The sequence below is a fragment of the Neofelis nebulosa genome, chromosome 17, assembly GCF_028018385.1.
Source record: "Neofelis nebulosa isolate mNeoNeb1 chromosome 17, mNeoNeb1.pri, whole genome shotgun sequence".
Lineage (NCBI taxonomy): Eukaryota > Metazoa > Chordata > Mammalia > Carnivora > Felidae > Neofelis > Neofelis nebulosa.
This window is the reverse complement of record NC_080798.1, coordinates 61,764,471-61,788,838: the sequence shown is the minus strand read 5'-3', so window position 1 is coordinate 61,788,838 and position 24,368 is coordinate 61,764,471. Positions and strand designations below refer to the sequence as shown.

General features: G+C 58.0%; 1 protein-coding gene across 4 annotated transcripts; it reads right to left on the bottom strand.

Moving 5' to 3' along the window:
• Nucleotides 1-2,024: 2,024 nt before the first annotated feature.
• Nucleotides 2,025-22,530, bottom strand: DPEP1 (dipeptidase 1). 4 transcript variants are annotated; one of them, XM_058709600.1, is made up of 11 exons: nucleotides 22,393-22,530; nucleotides 8,495-8,699; nucleotides 4,669-4,801; nucleotides 4,289-4,421; nucleotides 3,988-4,171; nucleotides 3,745-3,814; nucleotides 3,225-3,401; nucleotides 3,037-3,121; nucleotides 2,881-2,956; nucleotides 2,475-2,610; nucleotides 2,025-2,396 (listed from the first exon to the last, which is right to left on the bottom strand). In XM_058709600.1, the coding sequence occupies exons 2-11, from the start codon at nucleotides 8,596-8,598 to the stop codon at nucleotides 2,229-2,231; spliced, it is 1,266 nt and encodes a 421-aa protein (XP_058565583.1). In that variant the 5' UTR covers nucleotides 8,599-8,699; nucleotides 22,393-22,530; the 3' UTR covers nucleotides 2,025-2,228. The 4 variants fall into 4 exon arrangements, with proteins under 4 accessions (XP_058565583.1, XP_058565582.1, XP_058565581.1 ...); XM_058709599.1 differs by lacking the exon at nucleotides 22,393-22,530 and adding an exon at nucleotides 18,630-18,776; XM_058709598.1 differs by lacking the exon at nucleotides 22,393-22,530 and having other exon boundaries at nucleotides 3,988-4,138; nucleotides 8,495-8,756.
• Between the last annotated feature and the right edge of the window lie 1,838 nt (nucleotides 22,531-24,368).

The following is a 24,368-nucleotide window of genomic DNA, read 5'->3' as shown; positions in this document are numbered from 1 at the left end:
CCTCCGTCCACCCAACCCGGGACCGTCCCTCCCATCTGTCTCTGGCGCCTGGGTGACCCTGAGGCCTGCTGGCCAGCTGTTTTGCAGACCGGCTTGCCACTTGGGCTGATGGGACATTTTCATACGATGACATTGAGGTCACAGCTGTAGGCGGGAACCCCACAGAAGTGGTATTGTGTCCTCAGTGTCTCACACCAGGTGCACGGTGTCACTGTCCTACTCACCTAGGACAGGTGGTGTGGGCCAGGCATCTCCCCCAGAAAGTCTCATTTGCCTCCTCTGTTGCATATCCTGTCGGAAAAAATCGTAAGCCTGCCAGCATCGCCTGCAAACATCGTCATGCTTTGTCCCAACCTCCGTGTCCCTCCGTGAATCTCCTGGTGACAATATTTGTGGTGATTTCCTATTTGCAGTTCCGTTGAAGAGTTCCTTCCCTCCATTTACTTTTACTTCGTCGTTTATGTCAGCGTGGACCTGTGGGTGTTTGTCCCCTGAGCGCCAGAAACCACCACTTGCTGTCATCAGCCTCCCTCTCCTCATTTGGAACTTTGACCGCAGAAGCCTGCTGCACACACTCCCATCTTTGCTTGTGTTTGCACAAAGCGCTCAGAATTGCTGGCCACACCTCTGAGAGAAACCCCTCGCTGACCAGAGGCCCCCCGGTGCTTCTGTTCTCGTCCACAGCCACCTTGGAGTGGTTGTGTCCCTCTCCTTTTAGAATCATGACCTTCCGTTGTGGGTGCTCCCCATCCTGCCCGGTGTGGATTGGGGTTTTGAACGTGTGAGACGTGACCAAGGCTGACAGCTGGAACTGAATCGTGCCCCTGCCCCTCAGCCTCAGGCTGCCCAGTGGCGTCCCCCACCTCCCACCCCCACACCCGCGCGTATCTGCGGGGTAGCAGGGTCCTTGGAGCTGCTTCTGCACCCTGAGTTTGAGAAGTGCTGATGTGGGCCTTGCCGGGGGATGGGTGGCCCCTGGCGGAAGCTGCTCACGTCCTGCAGGGTGTCCATGCCGCAGGGTGTGTGCCCCTGCCTACTGCCTCTATGGCAGTTATCAGGGCCCCAAGACATCCCCTGGCCCCCCCCCCCCCCAGTTTTATTTACTCCTCAGGAAAGGGCTTTTGAAATTGGACAGCAGAGCACTCCCCGGGACCAGATATGTTTCTGGTGTGGCACCCGCAGCTGTGGTGCTCTGGAGGGATCTGGGTCATTTCAGGACAAGTAGTGAAGCCTAGGGAGAAAGTACTTCCAGGTTAACAGACTTCGTGTGCTGCCTCCACAGGCCACCAGGGGGACCCTCCCCACAGTCTCCGCCAGATGAATCCCCTGTGGCCCATTGGGGGCTTTGGGCAGAATCTGGCCAACTCAGGACAGAGACCCTTACTTCCGGTTTCCTCCTTTAACACTGAATTGATCCTACCTTTGATTGTGGGTCAGCAAATACCCACAAATGTCCCTTCTGGTCACAGATCTGCCTGGGAATGACAGGGAGGGACCTTCACAGGGGTGGGGGAGACGAGCAGGCACCTGTGGGCTGTCCACCTTCAGGCTGGGAGCTGCAAGGGGCCGTCCACCTGTTTGTCCGTGTCTTAGGGCCCGGGTGCTTGGGCACTGGGGCTCCTGCTCAGGAGTCTGCAGCTGTCCAGACCAAGCGTTCTGAGAGGCTCCGGCCTGGAGTCGGGGGGTGGTTCAGCCCTGCTCCAGACCTGGCTTTCCCGTCTGAGAGCAGCTGAGCCAGGCGGCAGGGGTGTGGTCACACGTGTGTGTGCGTAATGGTGTGGGGCACGCAGGTATACATGAGTGTGCATGTTCATTCATATGGTTGGGGGGGGGGGGGGGACTGAAGCCCAGACCGTGTGTTTTTAGACTTCAGCAATGTCCATGCAAATCTCTTTCGGGAGGACCCAGGCACGCCTGTGTCTGGGGTCTAGCCTGGGACCATCTTGACAAAATTTGCCCTGGGTGCTCAGGAGCCCCCCTCCCCACCCCCGCAAGGACTGGGATGCTGAGAACACACAGCCTCATAGCTTGGAAGGGTTGTTGCCTTTATTAAGGGTCTACTGTGTGTCTGTGTCTGGAACTGTCCACAGCTTCCTGCCCTCAGGTGAGCCCTGGTGCCTGCTCAGGAGAGGCCAGGCCTCGTGCCTGGGGAGCCGGACTCTCCCTGCCCTGATGCCACCATCTCCCCAGGGCCGGAGGAGGACCCTAGAGGTCCGGGCCCCAGGACATCACAGAAGGCCCAGGCCGAGGAGGACAGTAGTGAGGGAGGCCAGCAGGGCCCCTGGCTGCCGGTGGAGGCTGGGGGCCTCTGAGTAGCCGTACATCGTCCTACAGGAAGCCTGCAGCTGGGCCGCCGGGATGGGCTCCTCTTCAGGACTTTGTGTGTGATCGCTCACCTGGGGACAGACACTGCATGGGCCGCCTGCCCGCCTTCCGGCAGAGAAGGGCGGGCGGGTGCACCGGCCTCTCCTTACCTGTTCCACTGCCTCAAAGACCCTGAGCAGGTTGTTGGCCAGGGCGCCCCTGACCTCCGCCTCTGTCCACTGCCTCCTGAGTAGCTCAGCCACCAGGTCTGGGTACTTGGACACATCCTCAAGCCCCACGGGGAGCCTGAGGTGAGGGCAGAGAGAACCAGGCCCTGAGTCCCAGGGGTCAGGGCCTCGGGCCTGTCCACCTCCCCACGAACCCCTGTGGCCCCCACCTCAAAGCATCGGGGAGTCCAGTGCAGTGGCCTTCAGACCCAGATGTGCTGGGCCCGTCCGAGCTTCAGACCCTCATGACATGTTTGGGCGGGGGGGTGGGGGGGGTGGGGTGGGGTGGGGTGGGGGACGTGGTGTGACCTTCCCAGGTCAGCCACAGGATGTAGGCCTTGCCCCTTACCTTGAAACACCATCAAAGTCCCCGCCAAAGCCCACGGCTCCAGCTCCTGCCACCTTCTTGATGTGGTCCAGGTGGTCTACCGAGGAAGGCAGCGGGTGTGGGTCCCGGGAGTGGCCCTTCCCCGCCCAGCTGCCGTGGCCACTCACACGCACCAACCTGCTACTTGGGACAGGGTGGCTTCCTGTCTGCAGGAAACGTAGTCATTGTAGAAATTAACCATCACCAGGCTGCCCGTCTGGTTCTGCCCAGGAGAACAGTGGAGCTGTGGGCACGGGAGGAGGCGGGGCACTTGGGGACCACCGCGGGGAGGGGCAGGGAGGGAGGGCCGGCCCGCAGCCCCTCACCACCAGCCGGAGCACGTCGTCGGGCACGTTGCGCCGGTGCTGGCACAGGCTGTAGGCCGAGGAGTGGCTGAAGATGACGGGGGCCGTGGACAGGCGTAGGGCAGCCTTCATGGTGGCCACGGACACGTGGGCCAGGTCGATGATGACCCCCAGGCGGTTCATCTCCTTCACCACACTCTGCGCCGACACAGGGCTCAGGGGTCAGGAAGGCTGCACTGGCCACACTGTCTGCACATCCGGGGTTCACCGCAGGCCCCCCCCACACACACCCCACGAGTCCCGGCATGGCGGGCGGGACATTTGGGAAAGGTCCCCTCGCTGGCCAGGTGCTCGTGGACTCTTCAATGGCTGGAAGATGCCCAGCTGCTCCAGCGGGTACCCACCCTGGGATGGCCCTGGGGCTCCAGTTTATAGGTGAGGAAACAGGTCCTGAGAGGCGAGAAACTGCGTCCTGGGTCACTTCTCTGAGGGTGACTGTGGTCCTTGCCTGACGCTCCCCTCCCCCCCCGCACCGCCTTACCTGGCCAAAGTGCGACAGGCCTTGGCTCTCAGCCTTGTCCTCTCCCGTGTCCACCAGCCAGTTGTCAGCCCTGGGAGAGCGGAGAGCAGGTGTGCCAGAGATGGAGTGGTGGTTGTGGCCCACCCGGATCCAGGGCGCTCGGAAGGGGAGGAAGGAGCCGGAGGAGAGCAGGGCTAGGGATCGGCCCTGCCCCGCGGCCCTCCCCCTCCCGCGCGGCCTGGGGGCCTCCCCGGGGTCACCTACCACGGCGTATTGCAGCTGTGGGTGAGGGTCAGGTACCGCATGCCCAGGCGGTAGAGTGTCCGCAGGACGCCCAGGCTGCTGTCTATGGAGTGGCCGCCCTCCACGCCGACAAGGCTGGCCACCCTCCCCTCCCGGAAGGCCTGCCGGACGCCTGTGAGGAGAGCTGGCTGAGGGCGTCGGGCACCTGGGGGTGCCCGGGGGGTTTCGACGTAAGGCACACCCGGGCAGCCCTAGCCACCCTGCCCGGGGCTGGGGCGGGCAGCGGCAGGGGCTCGGGAAGGCGGGCCGGACCGGGACCCACCTGCACTGTTGGTGACACACACAAAGGTCTCCGGATACATCTGGCACATGCGCTGGATGACGTCGATCTGCTCTAGGGTCCTCTTCACGGCATCCTTGTTCTGGGTGTCGCAGGGCGTGTACGCAGACCAGAACTAGGGGCCACGGGGGAGGGCGGCTAGGACCGCTGGCCCCCGGCCCCAAGCCACACACGCTTCCCTCCTGCCCCGGGAGCCCTGGGATGGCCTTGGTGGCCACCAGCGTCCCCCTCCAAAGACTTGTGGCCCCAAGGGCTCAGGAGGGACACCGCCCCAGGCACGCCTGCACCCTGGCCAGGACGCGGTGGGGAGGGAGATGGGTGGACGCCAGTGTGAGCGAGCGTGGGGCCGGGCTGAGCCATACCTGGCCCCCAACAAAACCAGCCCTCAGCTTGGGGATGTTGGTGTGTGTGTTGGCAAGGCTCGTCAGGTTGGCCCTCTCGCTCTGAAGCCGGTTGTTGAACATGGTCAGCAGCCTCCAGGGCAGGTCATTGTGCCTGGGGGTGGGGGCGGGAGAAAGGGCCAGGAGTGAGTGAGGGTGGCCACTCAGGCCAGGGGCCTCCGAACTCCCTCACAGGCTGGGAATTAGAGCCGGCCACAGGGCTGGCGGATTGCTCGTGATCCGAGCACACCTATGTGCAGGTGAGTTGCTCGACTGTGCCCCACACCCAGGCCGGGTGACTGTGAGCGGAGAGAGCCTCTGGGAGGTGTTCCCTCCAAGGGCCTTCCGCTGCCCAAGAGGCAAGGGCAGATGTTTGTCTCCAGAATCGTCCTGGGGAACGGGCAGGGTTCAGACCACCTCCATGAATAGTGCTGGTTCACACCAGGCAGCTGGGCGGGGGACTCTTGAAATCCTCCCCTTGCAGGGAGGGGGCAGGGAAATGGGGGTGTGGCCTGTCTGGCACCCCCCGCCAAAACACACACCCCATCCTCTTGGGGCCCTGGGGCCTCTGTGACAGCTCTGCCCATCCTTCTATGCTTCTATGGAGGGAGAGAAGGAGGGGAGGGAAGGAGGAGGCGAATGGCAGGGGCCGGTCTGGGCTGCAAAGGCAAGAACCCACAGGGCTGGGCAGATTCTGCCCTGGACCCAGGAGCCAGGAGCAGCCTCGAGGGGGAGAGACCTCTGGGCTGCCAGCACCCCCTAAGTTCACACATGGAAGAAGCAGGAGCCGGGGAAATGCAAAGTCTCAGACCTGCGAGGTGGAATCTGCACTTGGATCAGCTAAGCCTGGAATACGGGACACCCGTGGAGAGCCCCTGCGGGATCCCTGATGCACCGGCGAGGGCGAGGGGCCTGGTGCCTCGCCCACCCTCCCCTCCCGCCCCACTCCCGCTCCCAGCCCCATCCCAGGGGCCACTGCTCTGTTTGAGGGGCCGCTTCTGCTTTCGAGACCCCTCCCCCAGCTCTGTCCTCAACCCCCATCCAGTTCCCATCCCCAATCCTGGCTCCTGCCTCTCTGGCCTCAGTTTTTCCACCTGTAACATGGGGACGCTTTGGTACTTGGCTCAGAGACTAAACTGTGAGCGCCTGGACCTCCTCGGCCAGCCGTCCTGGGGTGAGCCTTTCCAAAGCAAGCTGGCTCCAGACTCTGGAAGCCCCCCAGCTCTCTTGAGGGCCACCGCCACAGCTGTATTTTGACGTGGTCGGGTGTGGGCTGGTGGTCAGAACGCCTTTGCTGACCAAGCGGGGGCACGTGTGGGTGAGCCCAGAGTGTCCGTGCCTCTGAGCAGCACTGGGCAGGGTCCCTGGAGGGGACGTTCCTCCCGGCCTAAGGACGCCCCACCCTCCAGCCGGCAGCTGGGAACCCACCGGGAGGGAGGGGCACTTTGCTCCAGCCTCCTCCCCTCCTGCCTTCGCCGGAGCCCGGAGTGGGGAACAGAGGTCACATTTGCCCTGCGGCCAACAATGCCCTTCTGGAGCCTGGATCCACCCGCCTTATCTGTGTGGCCTGGGCAGCACCCCCAGTGGTCAGAGGACCCTGCTCCTACTCCAAGGGGGGAGGTGACCATTCCAAGCACTTGAATGACAGCCAGCTATTGTAGGAGCGACTGCTGGAGGCCCGCTACCCACTCTCCGTCTTTTTCTTGGTAACAGAACTGCCTGTTTTTAGCAGGAAACCTGGCCATTTGAAATAAAGCGACTTCGTATCCCTTTACTGCTGGGTGTGGCCATGTGACTAAGTTCTGCCCTTTGACAGCTCCCAAAAGCTCTCCTTGACTCGCTCACCCTTTGCCCTTTCTACGTCCCTTCCTCCTTCATGCTGGCTGGCATGCAGACGTAAAGGCCGGGACTGCAGCGGCCACTTTGAAGACTGAGGTGGGAATGATGGCTGCTGTGTCACACTGTGGAACAGCCAGGACTCCCTGGGGCTCTTTCTCTTGTTGAAACCACTTACCTGAGTCTCTTACCTGCAAATATAGCTAATATCACAGTGTCGGTTTAGGTCCTGTCACCTGCTCTTCACTGTCTGGCTCTTGGGACAATCCCGATTCCCAAATCCCAGCTCCCTGAGAATCCCTGGCTGTCTAGGCTCTTGGAGCCACCTTACCACTCCTGCGGTCCTCCCAACCCAGCACCTGACCTTGCACCCCGCTCTCTGTGCCCAGCTGCCCCCCCACCCCAGTGGGTCCTCCTTCCCGGGCTCATACTGTTGACATCTTCTACCAGACAGCAGGGGCTCCATCTGGGATGGGAGCCCAGGGCAGCCAGCAGACCTCTCTTTGCCTCACTCCCCTTGAGTGTGTATGAGGGGACCCCGGGGCCAGGAAGGAGGTATGGGGGAGGAACCAGGGGCAGATGGGCAAGGGCCAGCGGCCCCTCCCTTCTCTAGGGCTGCCACAGCTCCCTGGGCTTCCCGTATAAGGACACACCCCATTTTCTCTGCTTTTCTTGCAAGACTATTTTGTCCAACAAAGCCCAGAGGCGTCTGCCAAATAGTCACAACTGCAACATTTATCACGCACTTACTGGGTGCCAGCCAGGCACAAACAGGTGCTCCCCTAACACTTCCAGCGCCCAAGGGTGTGTGTGTGTGTGTGTGCCACACGGCTCTTCAGACTGAGTGCCCAGGGAACGGAGTCCTCGCTCCCTGCTGGTATGTTGGAAATGGGACAGGAAAGGAAGCGGGAGCGGCAGGGGTGTGTGCCCAGGTGGCGTTTCACACGGGGGCCGGGAGAGGTAGCCCAGAGCAAAGCCCGGGAGGAGCTGAGGGAGGCGGTGTGGACATGGGGACCAGCAGGGACAGCACAAGCCTGCCTGGAGCACCCGGGAGTGTGGGGATGGCTGGGGAAGGCAGTGAAGGGTCTTGGGGTCCATTGCAGGACTTAGACAATACTCTGAGCTCAGTGGGAGCCGTGACAGGTGGGGAGTTTGAGCCAGGGGATGGGAGCTGGTACTTCTGTCTCCCAGACTCCCTCTGGCTGCAGCCCTGAGACCAGACCTCCGCTGGTGGAAGGAAGGACAGCCAGAGGCTCACCGGATGACCCAGCAGAGGTGGAGATGAGGGCAAGGGAGGAGGGCAGACGCACCGGGCATTGGAGGAGACAGGCCCTGCCAGCTTGGCTGTGCATCAGAGACAAAACCACAAGGTGTCACCAGGGTCTTGGCTAGAAAGGGGTCTCCCTCTGTGGGGGTGGGTGGGTCAGTGGACATGCAAGTAAGGTCAAGCTGGGCACACAGCACAGAGGTGACCCGGGGACCCTGTGCCTGAGGAGGTCTCTTCAAGGCGGATGCAAGAGAGGGAGAGGAATGAGAAAGGTCTTGGAGGAGGGTTAAGGAGGGGCCTCCCAGGGGAAACTAAGGCCCAGGGAGGGAATATGGCTCCTTGGGCTACATGGCTAGTTTGAGGCATGCCCTGGGCCAGGCCCCAACCTCCTCTATCCCCAGCACCCACTCTGAGCTGGGAGCTGGCACCCAGGGTGCAGGGGGTCAGCTTGTAGGGCACCCCAGGAGCTGCTGAGGGCCACAGGGGCCTTTTAACTGCTCCATTCCCTACAGACCATCATCTGCTGAAGCTTTGGGGGGCCCTAAGAGACCCCACGAATAATCTGAGGCCAGCAAAGGCAAAAGCCATGTTGTGGTTGAAGAAACGGAGCCCCAGCAGAGATTAGGCAATGTCAGTGTCAGGGTCACATGAGCTCCTAGCCCCTCCGGCCCCGGACCCCCAGTCCCGTCCCCAGTGGCCACTTACCCGTCAATGACAGGTGTGCCCCGCATGATTCTCTCAGCCTCATCCCGGAACTGGTCTCCAGTGCAGACGGCCACCAGGGCCCAGAGCCACCAGCTGGTCCACATGACACAGCGTCCAGGGGCCTGCTTCGAGCACTGCTCTGGCACGTCTGGCCTCACCTGGCCGACTTGTGTGTGGGGTCCAGCCAAGGCTAGAAGGAGCTGGTCTGTGCGCCAGAAGAGAGAACAGAGGCCTTTGGTCCTGGTGATTATTGCCAGGAGATGTCCCATTTAAGATTCATTCCAGTGTTCAATCAGTAACCAGCACTCCCTCGGGAGGGGGGTGGAGGATGGGAGGTCCTGGACCCTGTGGGCCGGGCGTTGCTGTCTGGGCCAGGCACAGGCATAGTAGGAGGCTGCTGACCCCAGGGGAGCAGAGCCAGGGTGAAAGGGCAGGCCTGGGAGGGGCGACCCTGGGTAAAGTCTCAGCCTGCATTAGTGGTACTGTCTTATTCCCTCTGCAAACTCAGGACCTGGCGGCCTAAGATCTGCAAACAAGAACTGAAACATCATTCAGATTTGCCTCTTGTAATGTTTGCCTGTAAAAACAGTCTTACATCATCATGGAAGACGGAATGCAGCCCCCCAGGATGCTCCCATCATACCACCCACTGCTGGGGGTCGGGCCCTGGCTGCCCTGCCACCGTCTGGCCGTCCAGCCACCCACACTCTGGCTGCAGGCTTCTGGCCGAGCAGGCTGGACTCAGCGGGTCAGAAATCTGGAGGGTCAGCGTTTCCTTAGCACGGAGGTGGCTCTCCAGGCTTTCTGGGCACTCAAGGCTCCTGATGTCTTTGCTAGAACCCATGGATCCTGGTCCCAGGGCTGGGCCAGCGTCCAGGGTTCCAGTGGGCACCCGGGCTGGGAGACAGCCAGGCCAGGAAGGCTGCTGAGAGGTGTGGGTGAGGCAGGGAGGCTCAGGAGGGCAGGTGGGCAAGCCTGGGGGTGGGGGCCCTTGGACCCCATCCCCTCAGCAGGCTCCCTGATGCCTCTGCACCTGGACGGTGCTGGAGCCTCATGCAGACTTGCTCTGCGAAGCACCCCCCCCTGCCAAGGATGAATCCTTCCACCAGCCTGAAGAGGGAGGTCACTTCCCAGCCCTGGCTCTGCCCATTAGCTGGGTGGGCCCAGCCTGTGTCTCCTGTTGAAAGGGCAGCACGAAAGGCTGCGGGGCGCACGGTGCTGAGGGTAGCAGCCCTGGTGTGCTCCAGCTCCTCCACACCCCTTGAGAGGAGGAGCAGGGACCCAGGGACATCCTCTGTGCCACTGGCCCCAGACCCCATGCAAGACTTTCTCCGCCAGGATCCCCATCCCACCAGGGTGACCCTCACCCACCCCCCACTCCGGCCACAGGCTCTAAGCAGACCGCGGGCGCTGGGGAGAGGCGCTGGGGAGGGTGACGAAGCCCGGGGCCAGCTGGAACCAGGAGTCTCCGCGGAGGTGGCTGGCACACACCTGCTTGCCCTTGGCCGTCTTCTGCACAGCCACTTGTGTCCACTCACCTCCAACCTCCCGACCTGTCTCCTTGGGGCCTGGACGCTTCCGTGGCCGGGGCTCTGGTCTGCTTACACCCGGCGGGCCGCCCTCTCCACGGGGTCCCTTTTCCCAGGATCTCTCCCGGAACCTGTTCCCTGCTTTTATTATTTTGCCTGCCCCCGATTTTTCTATTTATGTTTAACTTTTTTTTTTTCTTATCCGTTTTGTTTCGGAGTTGGGTCCTCAGAACGTGTAACTGTATTTGATTTCTCAGCCTCGTCTGAACACGCTGTCTTTACACGTGATCGTTCAAGCCAGAATAATGATGGTGGTGGTGCTGGGCCCACTGTTTCCTGTCCCATCTCGAAGCTCCTCCCCTGTTTCTTGCTTTTGCCAAAATTTTCAGGGTATTTCAATTCCCTGTCTCCGGGAGTCTCACTACTTTGCTAGCGGTGATATGTGTAACAGTTGTATTTAAATCAGTATTTCTCCTTCAACAGAGAAGTCCTTCCCAGGAGGTTACAGCCAGCCCTGGGCTGAGCCCTTGATTTAAATGTAACTATGTAACTACACCTTGCCATGGATCCAGTTTCCTGTGTACTGTATTTGCTCCTGTCTTGAGATATTTGTTCTAACTTATCTCTGGCTCGTCTACAGTACTTTCTTGGGCCATGCCCCAGGAACACTTGCATCCCAGTGAATTCACACAGGGGCTTCTCACGGCCACTTTCCAGCACGGCAGCCACGGCAGGTCAGATTCCTTTGTACACACACAGTCTCGCGGCTGTGAGTTCTTCTCTAACCCTTCATCCGTTGCCACACAGCTCCATGTGTCTGTCCTTCGAAACCTGCCTGACCCTGGATTTTGACCTTCTCTCCATCTTCAAGTTCAGGATTCGTTTACGTTATTTATTATTATTATTATTATTATTATTATTATTATTATTATTAAATTCTCTGGTCAACCCTTTGTAATACTTTATTAGTTTAAAAGCCCAACAGAAAGGGTCTCAACATACCCTCATCCCACCCCGTGGTGGGAGGTGTGCCCCATCACCCCTGAAAGGTGGGCTACGTGGCTGTTCCTCCTTTCCCAGCTTTGCTCGTCACACCTTGACTTCCTCTTTCCCCTCACAAGTTTGGTTCTCTCCCGTTGGTCCCTGGTTCTCCCAGGTACCCAGGTAGCACAGGGCTGGTGGAGTGTGAGGAGAGCCAGGCATTAGCTTCACATGCAAATTTCAAAGTGGGGGGGAGCACAAAAACTTGAGCCATCGAGGTCAATAGTATTTTCATGCAATTTTTCTAAAAATAAAAATTTGTGCAAAAAAAAAAATCCATGCTGGAAAAAATATAAACTTTTAAGTGCAGGCAGGGCCCATATTCTGACTTTTCCGTTTGCCCCTAGCTCCAACACAGTCCCACCTGCCTCTAGTCTCAGGGAACATTCACATTCTATTGGCTCAGGACAGAGGACAGCTTTCCAGGAGCTGAGCTGTGGGTGTGACTGCACTTAGTTGCTGCCCAGAGGAGAGGACTCAAGGCCACCGGGATGCACCAGGTGGGAGGACCCGTGCAGCCTTGTCCTAAGAGTTCACAGTGTCACACTGAGCACGAGTGGCACTGAGCCTGAGGGCAAACCTTCTGGGGGCCCGGGTTCGGGTGTGCATCGTTCCTTTGACTCACACGCTGTGGGGGACAAGGCAGCAAGCCTTGTGAGAGCTGCTCAGAGCCCTCAGCCTCAGTATCTCTGTGAAACAGAAGTCATTCCAGTCCTGTTGGAAGCGCTAACGTGTAGAGCTCCCGGCGTGCCCGGCGGATCAAGGCGTTCTCAGCTCCCAATTCAGTTTGCTTGTTCCATATGGTTTTATTGTTCACCTGGAGTTTCTGGTTGCTTTTATTTTTTATTTTTTTCATTCCACTGGGCGCTGTTAATCATATTCTCTATCTTCTAAGCTCTGTGCCTCATACCTACAGCCCCTAGCTTTGGATTGATGGCTTCCACTTAATTTCTACACTACGAGTCTGCCTTCTTTTGGGTTTATGTTCTTACTTTATTAGAGCTGGTCCTCAAATCATTCCTTAGTAGTGGGTGTGTGGGAAGTCCAGATTAGAGGCCCCGGGGGTTTGCACGTGGTCAGCAGTTTTGCTGGACATGTACCACTGAGCTGTAAACCATTTTCCCTTGGAGCTTGAGGGTGTCCACACTGTGTTGTTGATGGGGCATCCAGTGTTGGTCTGAGCCCCGGGTCTTTCTGGGGAGAGGACATGTTGCTTTCTCTCCACAATCTTCGTGAGTCACGTCTTCGTCCTGGGGTTCTGCAATTTTTCCATGGTGTGCCTTAATTTGAGGCTCTATTTTTCATTCAACTAGCTCAACCCTCAGGTTTACTGATTGGAAGTCTCTTTCTGCCTTTATCACAGGGCACCATTTCTTCTCTCCCACTTACTCTCTCTCCTCTCTCCTGGCCCTGCTCTCCCCCAGATGCCGGACCTCCTGTGTTAATGCCTTGTGTCTCGTTTTAGGTTTTCTTGTGCTTTTACTCTGTGTGCTAAGAGATTTCCTCAATTTTGACTTTCAGCACTTGCAATGTTTTCTTTCAGGGATCATAGATTTAATCTCCCAAGAGTGGTCTGTGGTTGATGTTTTCCCCTTGGCACTCTGTTTTTGTTACGGAAATAATGTCTGATATCGGGGGTTCTGTTTTCATCTGTTTACCAGATGATCGCTTGTTTCTTCTGAACTCTTTTTTTCCCGTACTTTATCCGGACCTCGTGTTGCGTTTGCACACTTCCCTTAACCACTGGCCATCTTCGTCACTTCACATTGAAGAAGGCAGTGACAGCAAAGCTGGGTGTGCTGTGTGTACCCAGACAGCCTCCTGGCTTCAGATTTGGCATGAAATGAGCACGAGGGAGGGTCACATCACACAGGGGACCCCTTAACGCCAGAACTCGACTCGGGCACTTGTAATGCAGCTCCGATTTCCAGACAGACAAAAATGTTAAGGGAGGCCCTCCTGGTGTTCTGGTGTTTTCCACCTGGCTGTAGGATCCGTGCATCCACGTCAACAGCTCCCTTATCACGTCCACCCCTGCAGCGTCAGAGCCGAGTTCCCTTCTGGTTTCTCCTGGGTGGGCTGTCCCCCTCCCACCCCTGCAGCCCCCTCCACAAATATTCCCGACGGGTCTCCCTTCTCTGCTTCATAGATGGCCTCTTCCAGCCTGTTTTCAATCCCGGAAATGTGTTGAAATCTGAGGGCTGATGGATGCTTTCCATTCTCTGATGTCGCAAGTTTCGTTCTCAACCCAAATGCGCCAGAACAGGGACGTGCGTCTCAGCCTCCCACTGTGGCCTGGAGGACGCAGGCGTGGTACCACAAAGCCTCCTCAGTGTTTGCTTTTCATTCCAGTCGCCTCCACTTGGCCTGGTTGCTGCACATGGCACCCATCTTTTTGTAACTTTTATTTCTTTTATTTTTACGTGTATTTTGTTTTTGAGAGAGAGAGAGAGTGAGTGAGAACGAGTGGGGAGGGGCAGAGAAAGAGGGGGACAGAGGATCTGAAGCGGGGCTCAAACTCATGAACTGCGAGACCATGAATCAAGGCTCCAGGCAGAGTCGGAAGCCCGACCGACTGAGCCAGGCAGGCACCTGCGGCCGTCTTTCTCATCGCCGTGTTGTAGTGGTTCAGACAGAGCCAGGGGCTGGCCTGGCCCAGGCCATTCGTTTTTAAGGTTCACTGTGAGGAGGGAGGTCAGGGCTTTGTGAACAGCACACACTTCAGAAACAGACAGTCCTGGGTTCGAACCCCTGGCCGTGGCAGACTGCATTTTCCAGAGACGGCTGCACCATTGCCTCGTGGCCCACAGGCTCTCCTCACTGTGCGACGCTGGCCCGTCTGTGGAGAGGTGACTGGCTTGACCTACCAGCTGCTAGAAGGTGGGAGGTGTGACTTCTGTGCTCCTCCCTGGCTCTGTCTCCTGGGACAGTCCTCCGGAAACCTGGCCTGGCTGCTCTTGTCAACAGGGCCAGCACGGTGTCAGCCGACGGCCAGGCACCAGCCTTCCGGTCATCCGAGCAGCACCTCCCGGCTGGTGTCTGGCCCCCCTGACCTGATGAAGCCCCAGCCCGCAGGAAACGGTGGTGCGGACATGAGCCCTGTGCACTCGCTGCCAAGTTTTGGGATAATTTGTTACGCGGCAGCGGAGAACTGACACGCTGGCCATTTCCCCGTGACCAGTGACTTTGGTTTTCTTGTCTGTGGAATGAGGGTGCACAGTCCCAACCTCATGGGCCCTTGTGAAGCAGCCTGCCTTCCTTTTTCCCCTTCACGACGGCCATGTTATCTGTGCCCCAGGACTGCTTCCCCGTAGTAGAGAGAAGCCTCTTGTGCCCATTCACATCTTGGTCTCACCCAGACGACGTGGGGCTGGTGTGGCTGGTCCTCAACCAGTGGGGTGGAAGCCAAGGACAGGGCTCTTGCCGGCTGGTCCCCGGGGAGGCCGCCCTGACACCCCCTCTCAGATGCTCCTCTCCTCCTGGCCACGGAAAGGGCCACGGGGCCACTTCCCAAAGAAGCAGACTCCTCCCAATCCTTGCCTCAAGCCCTGCCTCAGTAGTTTGCTTTGAATCGTTCCATTTCTTATTTAAGTAAAGGGCAAAGTGTTATTAGTTGGGAAGTCAGCACCACTTGCCATAAACAGAAAGAACGCAGTGATACCCAAAACAACTGACACATTCAATGCAATGCCTATCAAAATAACACCAGCACTCTTCCCAGAGCTGGAACAGACAATCCTAAAATTTGTATGGAACCAGAAAAGACCCTGAATAGCCAAAGCAACCTTGAAAAAGAAAACCAAAGCAGGAGGCATCCCAATCCTGGACTTCAAGCTGTATTACAAAGCTGTAATCAGCAAGACAGTACGGTACTGGCACAAGCACAGACACTCAGATCAACGGAGCAGAATAGAGAACCCAGGAATGGACCCACCAACGTATGGCCAACTAATCTTGACAAAGCAGGAAAGAACACCCATGGAATAAAGACAGTCTCTTCAGCAAACGGTGCTGGGAAAACTGGACGGCGACAGGCAGAAGAACGAACCTGGACCACTTTCTTACACCAGACACAAAAATAAACTCAAAATGGACGAAAGACCTAAACATTAAGACAGGAAGCCATCGGGGCGCCTGGGTGGCGCAGTCGGTTAAGCGTCCGACTTCAGCCAGGTCACGATCTCACGGTCCGTGAGTTCGAGCCCCGCGTCAGGCTCTGGGCTGATGGCTCAGAGCCTGGAGCCTGTTTCCGATTCTGTGTCTCCCTCTCTCTCTGTCCCTCCCCCGTTCATGCTCTGTCTCTCTCTGTCCCAAAAATAAATAAACGTTGAAAAAAAAAAAAATTAAAAAAAAAAAAAAGACAGGAAGCCATCAAAATCCTCGAGGAGAAAACAGGCAAAAACCTCTCTGACCTCAGCCGCAGCAACTTCTTACTCAACACTTCTCTGGAGGCAAGGGAAACAAAAGCAAAAATGAACTGTTGGGACCTCATCAAAATAAAAAGCTTCTGCACAGCAAAGGAAACAATCAGCAAAACTGAAAGGCAACTGACGGAATGGGAGAAGATATTTGCAAACGACATATCAGATAAAGGTTTAGTATCCAAAATCTATAGAGAACTTATCAAACTCAACACTCAAAAAACAATACTCCAGTGAAACAATAATCCAGTGAAGAAATGGGCAAAAGACATGAATAGACACTTCTCCAAGGAAGACATCCAGATGGCCAACCGACACATGAAAAAATGCTCAACATCACTCATCATCAGGGAAATGCAAATCAAAACCACAATGAGCTACCACCTCACAACTGTCAGAATGGCTCACATTAACAACTCAGGCAACAACAGATGTTGGCAAGGATGTGGAGAAAGAGGAACTCTTTTGCATTGTTGGTGGGAATGCAAGCTGGTGCAGCCGCTCTGGAAAACAGTATGGAGGTTCCTCAAAAAACTAAAAATAGAGGGGCGCCTGGGTGGCTCAGTCGGTTAAGTGTCCGACTTCGGCTCAGGTCACGATCTCGCGGTATGTGAGTTTGAGCCCCGCGTCGGGCTCTGTGCTGACAGCTCAGAGCCTGGAGCCTGTTTCAGATTCTGTGTCTCCCTCTCTCTCTGACCCTCCCCTGTTCATGCTCTGTCTCTCTTTGTCTCAAAAATAAATAAATGTTAAAAAAAAATTAAAAAAAAAACAAAACTAAAAATAGAACGACCCTAGGACCCAGCAATCGCACTACTAGGAATCTATCCAAGGGATACAGGTATGCTGTTTCGAAGGGGCACGTGCACCCCAATGTTTATAATAGCAGGACTATCGACAATAGCCAAAGTATGGAAAGAGCCCAAATGCCCCACGATGGATGAATGGATAAAGAAGATGTGGTATATATATACAATGGAGTTCTACTCTGTAATCAAAAAGAATGAAATCTTCCCATTTGCAACTACGTGGATGGAACTGGAGGGTATTATGCCAAGTGAAATGAGTCAGTCAGAGAAAGAGAGATATCCTAGGACTTCACTCATACAAGAACTTTAAGACACAGAACAGATGAACATAAGGGAAGGGAAACGAAAATAAAATAAAAACAGGGAGGGGAACAAAACAGAAGAGACTCATAAATATGGAGAACAAACAGAGGGTTACTGGAGGGGGTGTGGGAAGGGGGATGGGCTAAATGGGGAAGGGGCACTAAAGAATCTACTCTTGAAATCACTGTTGCACTAGATGCTAACTTGGATGTAAATTAATTAATTAATTAAATTTTAAAAAGAAGAAAAAGAAAAGAAAAGAAAGAATGCAGTGAAAATAAACACGTGGCAAGGGAACAGTGCTGTTGAGTCCCAGCCTGAGCCGCAGGGCGGTCACACTGGTGGTGCTACAGCCTTCCCGGTCACCGTCAGGGCCCAGCGGGTTGTCAGAACCTCCTTGCAAGCCGCCTGCCCAGACACCCAGGGGACCGCGAGCACTAGAGGCATCAGGTCCCCTCAGAAGCACCGGGGAATGAATTATCAGCTGAAGCTCACCAAAGATTCTTCCAGCAAAACAGCATCATGATGTGGGGCCCAAGAGACCCCCCACCAAAGTTTCTCTCGCACTCACGCCTCCAACCTTCCAAGGGAGGTAGCTTGCAGCAGCACGGAGGTCCCAAGACCCGTGACCCACCATCCCGCATGGACACACAGGCCGTGGCGCGTGAACAAGCAGAGGAACGCACGCACCGACACGCGGAACGCAGCCTGCCATGCACCCGCCGTGTGCGCGTGCATTCACACCCACACACGCACACGCGCAAAACAGACCGACACATCCCACGTACACACGCACAGCTAGAGACACACACCCCTCACGTGCATGCGAACGCCGTGTCTGATCGCCCACACGCAACGCTCGTAGCAAACTCACGCAGACCCCATCCACATCGAGACGTCACTGCGTCCGCACAAATGGACTCATGACCCACACACTCGCGCACGAACCGCAGGGGCGAGAATGCTTGGACTCATCCTATGGCCACAGCTGTGGACCTGTGTACGTACTGATGAGCACACTCACGTGGTCTGCAGACATTTGGCCACCCGGATGTGTGCACGTATGGACACACACGCAAGCACTGGACAGAAGCCCACTCACACCCGGACGTCGGCACATGTCCGTGATGATGCACCCGCATGCTCAGCGCAGGCCGGTCTTTGAGTCGGTGTCCCCACCTGGCCCCCACGCTCGCCTCAGTGCACGCCGCACTGCCCTCAGCCCGTGGCCACCCTTGGAGCCCGGTATGCAGTGGCCCCCAATCAGCTCGGAGGGAGGACGGAGCAGGTGACACGTCCCCGGGAGAGCTTGGGGTACAAGGGCAGCTCCAGCCATGGTCCCAGGGTACCCTGGATCGGGGTGTCCTCAAGCCCCTCAGCCTCCCAGGCCCAGCTACGAGGCCACCACACTGACCTCTGTGCCCCCCAAAGCCTCACTCCTCAGTCTCCTCACAGATGACACCTGTGTCTGCCCGTCCTTGGGAGTTGTCTTCGGGCTGGTGGCTCTGCCACAGCCCTCCTGGTCCTGTCTTGTCCCCTACTCCCCCGGGGAGACCACAAGACCCTGCGGGCTGCCCCCACTGTTCTGGGCCTCGCGACCCACCGTCCACACAGAATTGGGTCCCTCCCTCAGGGGCTTCCCCCAAGACGCTCCTACGAGGTCCTGGCCCCTTAGCCTCAGCTGGGAAGGGGGCTCTGGCCTTGTCTCACCACCTCTCGCAACACAAAAGAGACGTTCTTGTCCATCTGCTGGCACCGGTCCCCTGCTCCTCTTCCCCTCCTCTTCCCCAGGAACCCCGGCCCCCGGCCCGTTGGGCCCTTCCCGTCCCCCACTCCCAGTGTGCTCATGTCTCAGGTGTGGCTGAACTTGTCTGTCTCTCCCCAGGTCGGGCTCAGAGGCCTCACTGGGTATACAGCAGGCACCCACTAGGGAATGCACCCCAGCCAGGTGGCTCTCCGGCGATGGAAGGAGACAAGTCTGCTAGACCCCTTAGAACCCTGGCCCCAGCCCAGTTCCCAGGCTCCTGGGACTCACCGTGGACAGGATGGCGCGTCTGTCTCTGTTGCTTGCTTGCCGCTTCCAGCTCATGAGGGCTGGGGGTTGTTTCTGTTTTACTTCAGCTCGTCCCTCCCTCCCTGGAGCTCTCCACCCAGCTTCCCTCTCACATAAAAAGCCACCTCTTTACAAACAAATTCCCCCGGGGGCCTCCGCAATGCACCACTCCACGAGAGCAGGACCCAGGGGCTTAATGTCTTACACATGTCAGCTGGTTGTAGTTTCTACATGAGGCCTCGGTCAGGCGCGCGCGTTTGGCCACCCACCCCCACCCCTGGGCCCAGGCAGGCAGCACTGCACTGAGTGACGAGGAAGCAGGGACCCCCAGACAGTGATGTGGGGGTGCTGTCAGGCAGGGCATCGACATCAGGTGGGAGGACCGTCGGGAGGGTGCTGGGGGCTGGAGGCTCGGAAGGCACCCAGAACCCTCCCACCAAGCTCACCCCGACTGGGGATTCCCACCCCGATACTTTGTCCCTGCCCCCTAGCCTCTGCCCTGTGTCCTCATTCCCCGGGGTGGAGAGGGACCTTCTGTGCCCAGTACAGGAACAGGGTTGGCCCTCGCCTGCCCAGAGGCTGGGGGCCCTGGTATCCGTGCGTGTCTCAGGGGGAGGGTGATCTCCCTCACATTCCCAGCTATCAGAGGATCAAAAACAATCATGAATCAGAATGTCCTCTGGCAGAGCTTGGGGACTTTTGAAATCGGGAAGATCTGTGTAGGGCCTGGGCTAGCTGGGGGTTGCCTTCACCAAGTGGATTCAGAACTCTGAGTCTGGGCTGGGGGACACACGCTGGAGGACTCCCTCTGGCGGGCAGCAAGTTGCCCCGACCCCACAGGGCAGGGGCCACGCAGCTGGGCCCACGCTGGGTCCCAGCAGCCCGAGGCAGGGACACAGTAGCAGGCACAGGCCCCTGCTCCCTTGCTCCGGCCCGCCCTCTGCCCTGGCTGTGGGACCCTCCTGTGCCACAGTCACCTGTCTCTGAACGGGAGCAGCCCCTTAGGCACCGTGTGGAGGGTTCATACCAGACTTAGAGAAACGCGTCTCAGTGATGAGGCCTGAGGTCTGGGCAGGAGGGGCGGGGGGATCTGGACCGAAGAGGGGGCTCTGACAGAGATAGGGATCCAAGCTGAGGGCAGAGCTGGGAGGGCCCGCCGGTAAGCGGTGCCAGAGTGGGGGGGCGGAGCACGGCTCTCCTCCGGGGAAGGTGGAGGAGGGCTGCGTGTCCTCTGGGCCTCCCGGAGGCTCCAGCCCACCCGGTTTTGTTCACCCTCTCTGCCGTGTCCTCAGCTTCTGGAAGGAGAGTATAGGAGGACAGTTAATGAGGACAGAGGAGTGGGGTCGGCAGATCGCAAACGCTGTTCAAGCCTGTAAATACCAGCTGTCCCCGGGTGGGCTCTGAGTTCTGAGCCGCCTGTGGCCACGCCACCAGGTGCCGGACGGAGTTCCCCATAAAGGACGTTCAGGTGTCTTCAGGTGGCTGCTGGGCTTGGCGCGTTTGAGGGTAGGAGACACCTGTGGGTAACTTTCAAGGCTGCGCGCCGTGCCGGGTCCAGGGTTGCTGGGTCCTCGATTCTGAGGCCAGACCAGTACAGGACCACCACGGTTCTGGAGGCCCTAGCTGAGGGCGCCTCCCGCAGGGGTGAAGCTGCCTCAGCAGCTATCCTGAGAGGCCGAGGGTCCTGGGCGCGGCCCCACATCCATAGCCCCTTGTTCCAGCACAGTGACAGGGCAGCCCTGGTCATCCCCTGGATAGCTCCGCCTCCCAGCATGGTCACTGAGCCCGGCCGTAGCGGGCGGCCTGCTGGCCTTGGCCCCTGGACGATAAAGTGGGGAAAACCATGCCCGGCACAGGGACACTGTAGATTTGAGGAAGACATGTGTGAAATGCTCAGGCACTCTTGAGCGCTACGTGTGGGGACCTCTGGGTCCCGTTTGTGAAATGGGCCGAAAGCCCTAAGGTTGACCCGAGGCTGGCGGACACTCTGGGTTCTGGCCAGGGGCTCAGGCTCAGTCCCCCTCACACCCTCACCCCTCAGGCACAAGCCCCAGGTGTCCCTGACCACCCCACTGCCACCTTCCGCTGCTGTCCTCTGTCGGCCAGGTGGGCTCCTGCAGGTGTGGCCCAGGAGGTGACCGGGTGGGGTCAGCACCCTGCAGACCCCGGGGGCCCAGGACTGCCGCTCAGGGGCTGGTAACCCCCTTTCCCAGCTCTGGAAACTGGGCCACGGTGGACACGTGCCCAGAACACAGGGTTCCAGAGCAGTGCAGCCTTGAGTTACCACTCAGGACAGCATGAGAGGAGAAGGGGGCCCGGACCGCCCCTGCCTGCCCTGTCCCCCGGGTGCCCGGGAGCCCCTGGTTACACGGAGGCCACTCTCTGTGGCTTCCGGAACCATCCCTGTGCCCCTGTTCCTGGCGGGTGCCACACTTGGATGTGTCATGTGGACCCATCAGGACCTTCGGTGAGTCTGCTCTTCTACAGACAGGAGGCCGAGGCTCTGTGCTCCCAGGGGCATGTCTGGGAGACACCCGCATGTCAGGGGCACCAAACGTTCCCTCCTGCCCATGACACCAAAGCACCGGCTACCTCCTTGGGGCGGGACGCAGGTCAGGGACAATTCTGAATCCCAGGGGAGGCTCCACGTGTTACGTTAGCCTCCGCCCCCTGAAAACAGCTCTACCGTATATGAATGTTGCCACTTCCAAGCTCCCCGGGCACCAGGCAGTTTCGCCCCGCCCACTGGCCTGGCTCACACCCACCTGTCCCCACACACGGCCCTGAGCCCCAGACCCTGGCTCCTACTGTGCCCGTCCCTCTCTCCCTAAGATGTTCAGGGAGGCCCCTGAGGTCCTCTCCCCTTCATATGCAGGGAGTTCAACTTTGTCCCTTCCCAGGATTTGTGACAGAGATGTCCAAGGAAAGAGGAGACTGAGTGAGAAAAGGAAAAGTGATAGACTCCTTATTAAATAAGTAATCTTTAAACCATGATTTCACATGATGTAGAACTGACTAAGACAGTAATTCCAAGGGGACACGAAGGGACTGGAAGCCATGCTGTCCTTAGGGGTCACTGCTGACTGTGTTAGGTCTTCAGGAGGGAGGCGGCAGGGGCCAAGGTGGGAGGAGCAGGCCCCAGTGACCAGCCAGGCAGGGTCCCTGGCGGGGGGCTCAGAGCCCACCCATCCCAGGTCCTCAGCTTCAAGCCAGGTGACCATGGGCTGCTATGCTCCAGAATATGTCCTTGCTTCCAAAGGGAAGACAAAAGAATCAGACTACATTAGATGCAAAGAATATGTCCTGAGCAAATTTTGACTCTATTTTGTGAGTTACTGTTGCAGGAAGGTCTGGTTCTGCCTGATGAGGGCAGAACATTCGGAGGGCCGCTTTGCTTTTCATTCACGCCTTCATTAATTCAACAAGCCCTTTCCGCCTGGTGGAGACACAGCAGTGGGCAGGGCAGGGACCCTGCTCTCCGCCAGGCAGAATCCCAGGACAGGAAGACTTCCTGGAGGAAGGAGCCAGTCGACTGAAGCCTGAGGGGCAGGTAGCAAGGTCGGAACATTTGCCGCACAGAGGAGATGTAGGAAGGCGTAGGCTGGAGGGGCCTCAGGAGCCCAGCCAGCCTCAGTGGGTCTGGACCTCGTCCTAAGAACAATACAGAGGGGCTCTTGACTCAAAGACACGTCAGGCGAGCCTGTTTGCTGTCTCCAAATGACGGGGCTGACCACAGCTCTCCTACCTTCTAGAATCCCGTTTCCAAGGCCACTCGTCTCCTGGCTGTGTCCTGCTGAGACTGGGCTCCAGGAGCAGGGACGAAGCTCTGGACAGAAATCCCCCAGGCAGCAGCACCCCACTGACCCCCAGCCTGCTCACCGAGGCCTAGGGGACGCAGGTGTGTCCCCACCAGGGGCTCTCCTGGCCCGGGCCAGCCCCTCCTCAGGACCTCACAGCTGGGCCAGGCTCCAACGCCAGCCACCTGCCTGCCTTCCCAGGCCTCTCCCCAGGATGCAGAAAATGCCCCGTTGGCCCTGGGTCTCTGAATGTGGGCAAGGAGGAGTGGGGGAGGGGAGGGGAAAGAGCGGGTCTGAGAGAACCGGATGGGCGGACGGAAGGCAGGGTCACACACACGCCATTAAATGCCCTCCCCCCCTTGGAGGGCCCCTTGTCAATGGCCAGAACTGTCACCATGTTGCTACAGGGAGACACCTGGAATTTCCACCCATTGTGGGGTGACAGTGAAACGGAGGACAGGGGCTGTACTGGGGGGCCCCTCAGTCACTCCCACGCCCGATACCCAGCAGCAGAAGTGACCCTGAGGTGACCCACCTGCAGGAGCTCGTGCTCAGTGGGGACGGATGTGTTCAGGGGTGCTAGAATGTCACTGCATCGCGGGGGCCCCGAGGGCCGGCAGCCCCTCTGGAGGACACGCCTCCCAGGAGAGAGCCTCTGCCTCCCCTCTGTGCTTGCTCTGGGGAATGTTCTGTTTGTTTCCCTCTTGTTCCCAGGACATTGGAATCAGATTTGACCTTTTGTCTCCAATAATTCCTCCTGAACATATCTGCTCCTTCAGGGAACCTCAAGTCGAGTTGTGGGACACAGCTGCCGGCCTCTATCTTCTGTTCAAGTGAAGGACGTGAGCGGCCCGGCTTCCTACCTGCCCAGCTTGGGGCTGGGCCTTCTCTGCTCAGCCACTGCAGGAGGGGCCAGGCAAGAAACACAAGAATGTGTGTCGGCTCGCTGGGCTGGGCTCTGTTTCCTGCCTGCAGCCCCACTTACAGTGAAAACAGCTGGATTAAATCCCCAGTAAACAGGGGCAAATGGCAGACTGCAGCCTGCCAGCCAAGCACATTTCGGAGACAAACACAGCCAGAAGCCAGTTCAGCTGTGCAGGATGGACTTCAGCCCGTGAATATTGCACGAGGGAAAAGAACTGGGGGCAATGAGCCCCACTTTGGTTTGTGCAGAGAGATGGCATCTTGCAGGCTGAAGGAGAGGCAGGGAGGGGCGGGCGGGGCTCGGGGGTCAGGCATGTAGAAATTTACAAAAAGCGGGAGGGGCCCCCAAAACGGATTTGCCGCAGCAGTGGGCAAAGAGGGCACATGGGGGTGTGTGAGAATCCCGCAAGCCTGAGGTCCCCGGTGCCTGGCGCAAACGTGCCCCGCGTGCACACCCCGCGGTGACTCAGAACAGCACCGCCACCAAACTGGACCCTTGAATCATTTAGAATTTTGTCCCAGTTTCTCAAAAGGCTCAGGGGAAAAACAGAAGGACGTTTCTTTTTTTTTTTTTTTTTTTTTTTTTTAATTTTTTTTTAATGTTTTTTATTTATTTTTGGGACAGACAGAGACAGAGCATGAACGGGGGAGGGGCAGAGAGAGAGGGAGACACAGAATCAGAAACAGGCTCCAGGCTCCGAGCCATCAGCCCAGAGCCTGATGCGGGGCTCGAACTCACGGACCGCGAGATCGTGACCTGGCTGAAGTCGGACGCTTAACCGACTGCGCCACCCAGGCGCCCCAGAAGGACGTTTCTTCTGGTTTGAATATTCTCTGGTCTAAGTGCTCCAACTGCCGTCTGCTGTGGTAGAGAAACAAGCTGTTCGAGCAGTTTCGTTGCTCAGGACAGTGGTAGAAACTACAGAACACGGAAACTGAAGCCTTAAAACTCGATGCAACTCCCTGTACCTTTTGTCCTGAAGCCGTAGGTGATCCGTGT

What these genes read in the sequence shown, in the direction of transcription:
- DPEP1 (XM_058709600.1), bottom strand. Translation starts at nt 8,598, where the DNA reads ATGTGGACCAGCTGGTGGCTCTGGGCCCTGGTGGCCGTCTGCACTGGA. An exon ending in CACAGCTGCAATACGCCGTG is followed by an intron (nt 3,815 to 3,987) that starts GTAGGTGACCCC and finishes CCGCTCTCCCAG; the next exon opens with GGCTGACAACTGGCTGGTGG. An exon ending in GCCTGTCGCACTTTGGCCAG is followed by an intron (nt 3,402 to 3,744) that starts GTAAGGCGGTGC and finishes GTGTCGGCGCAG; the next exon opens with AGTGTGGTGAAGGAGATGAA.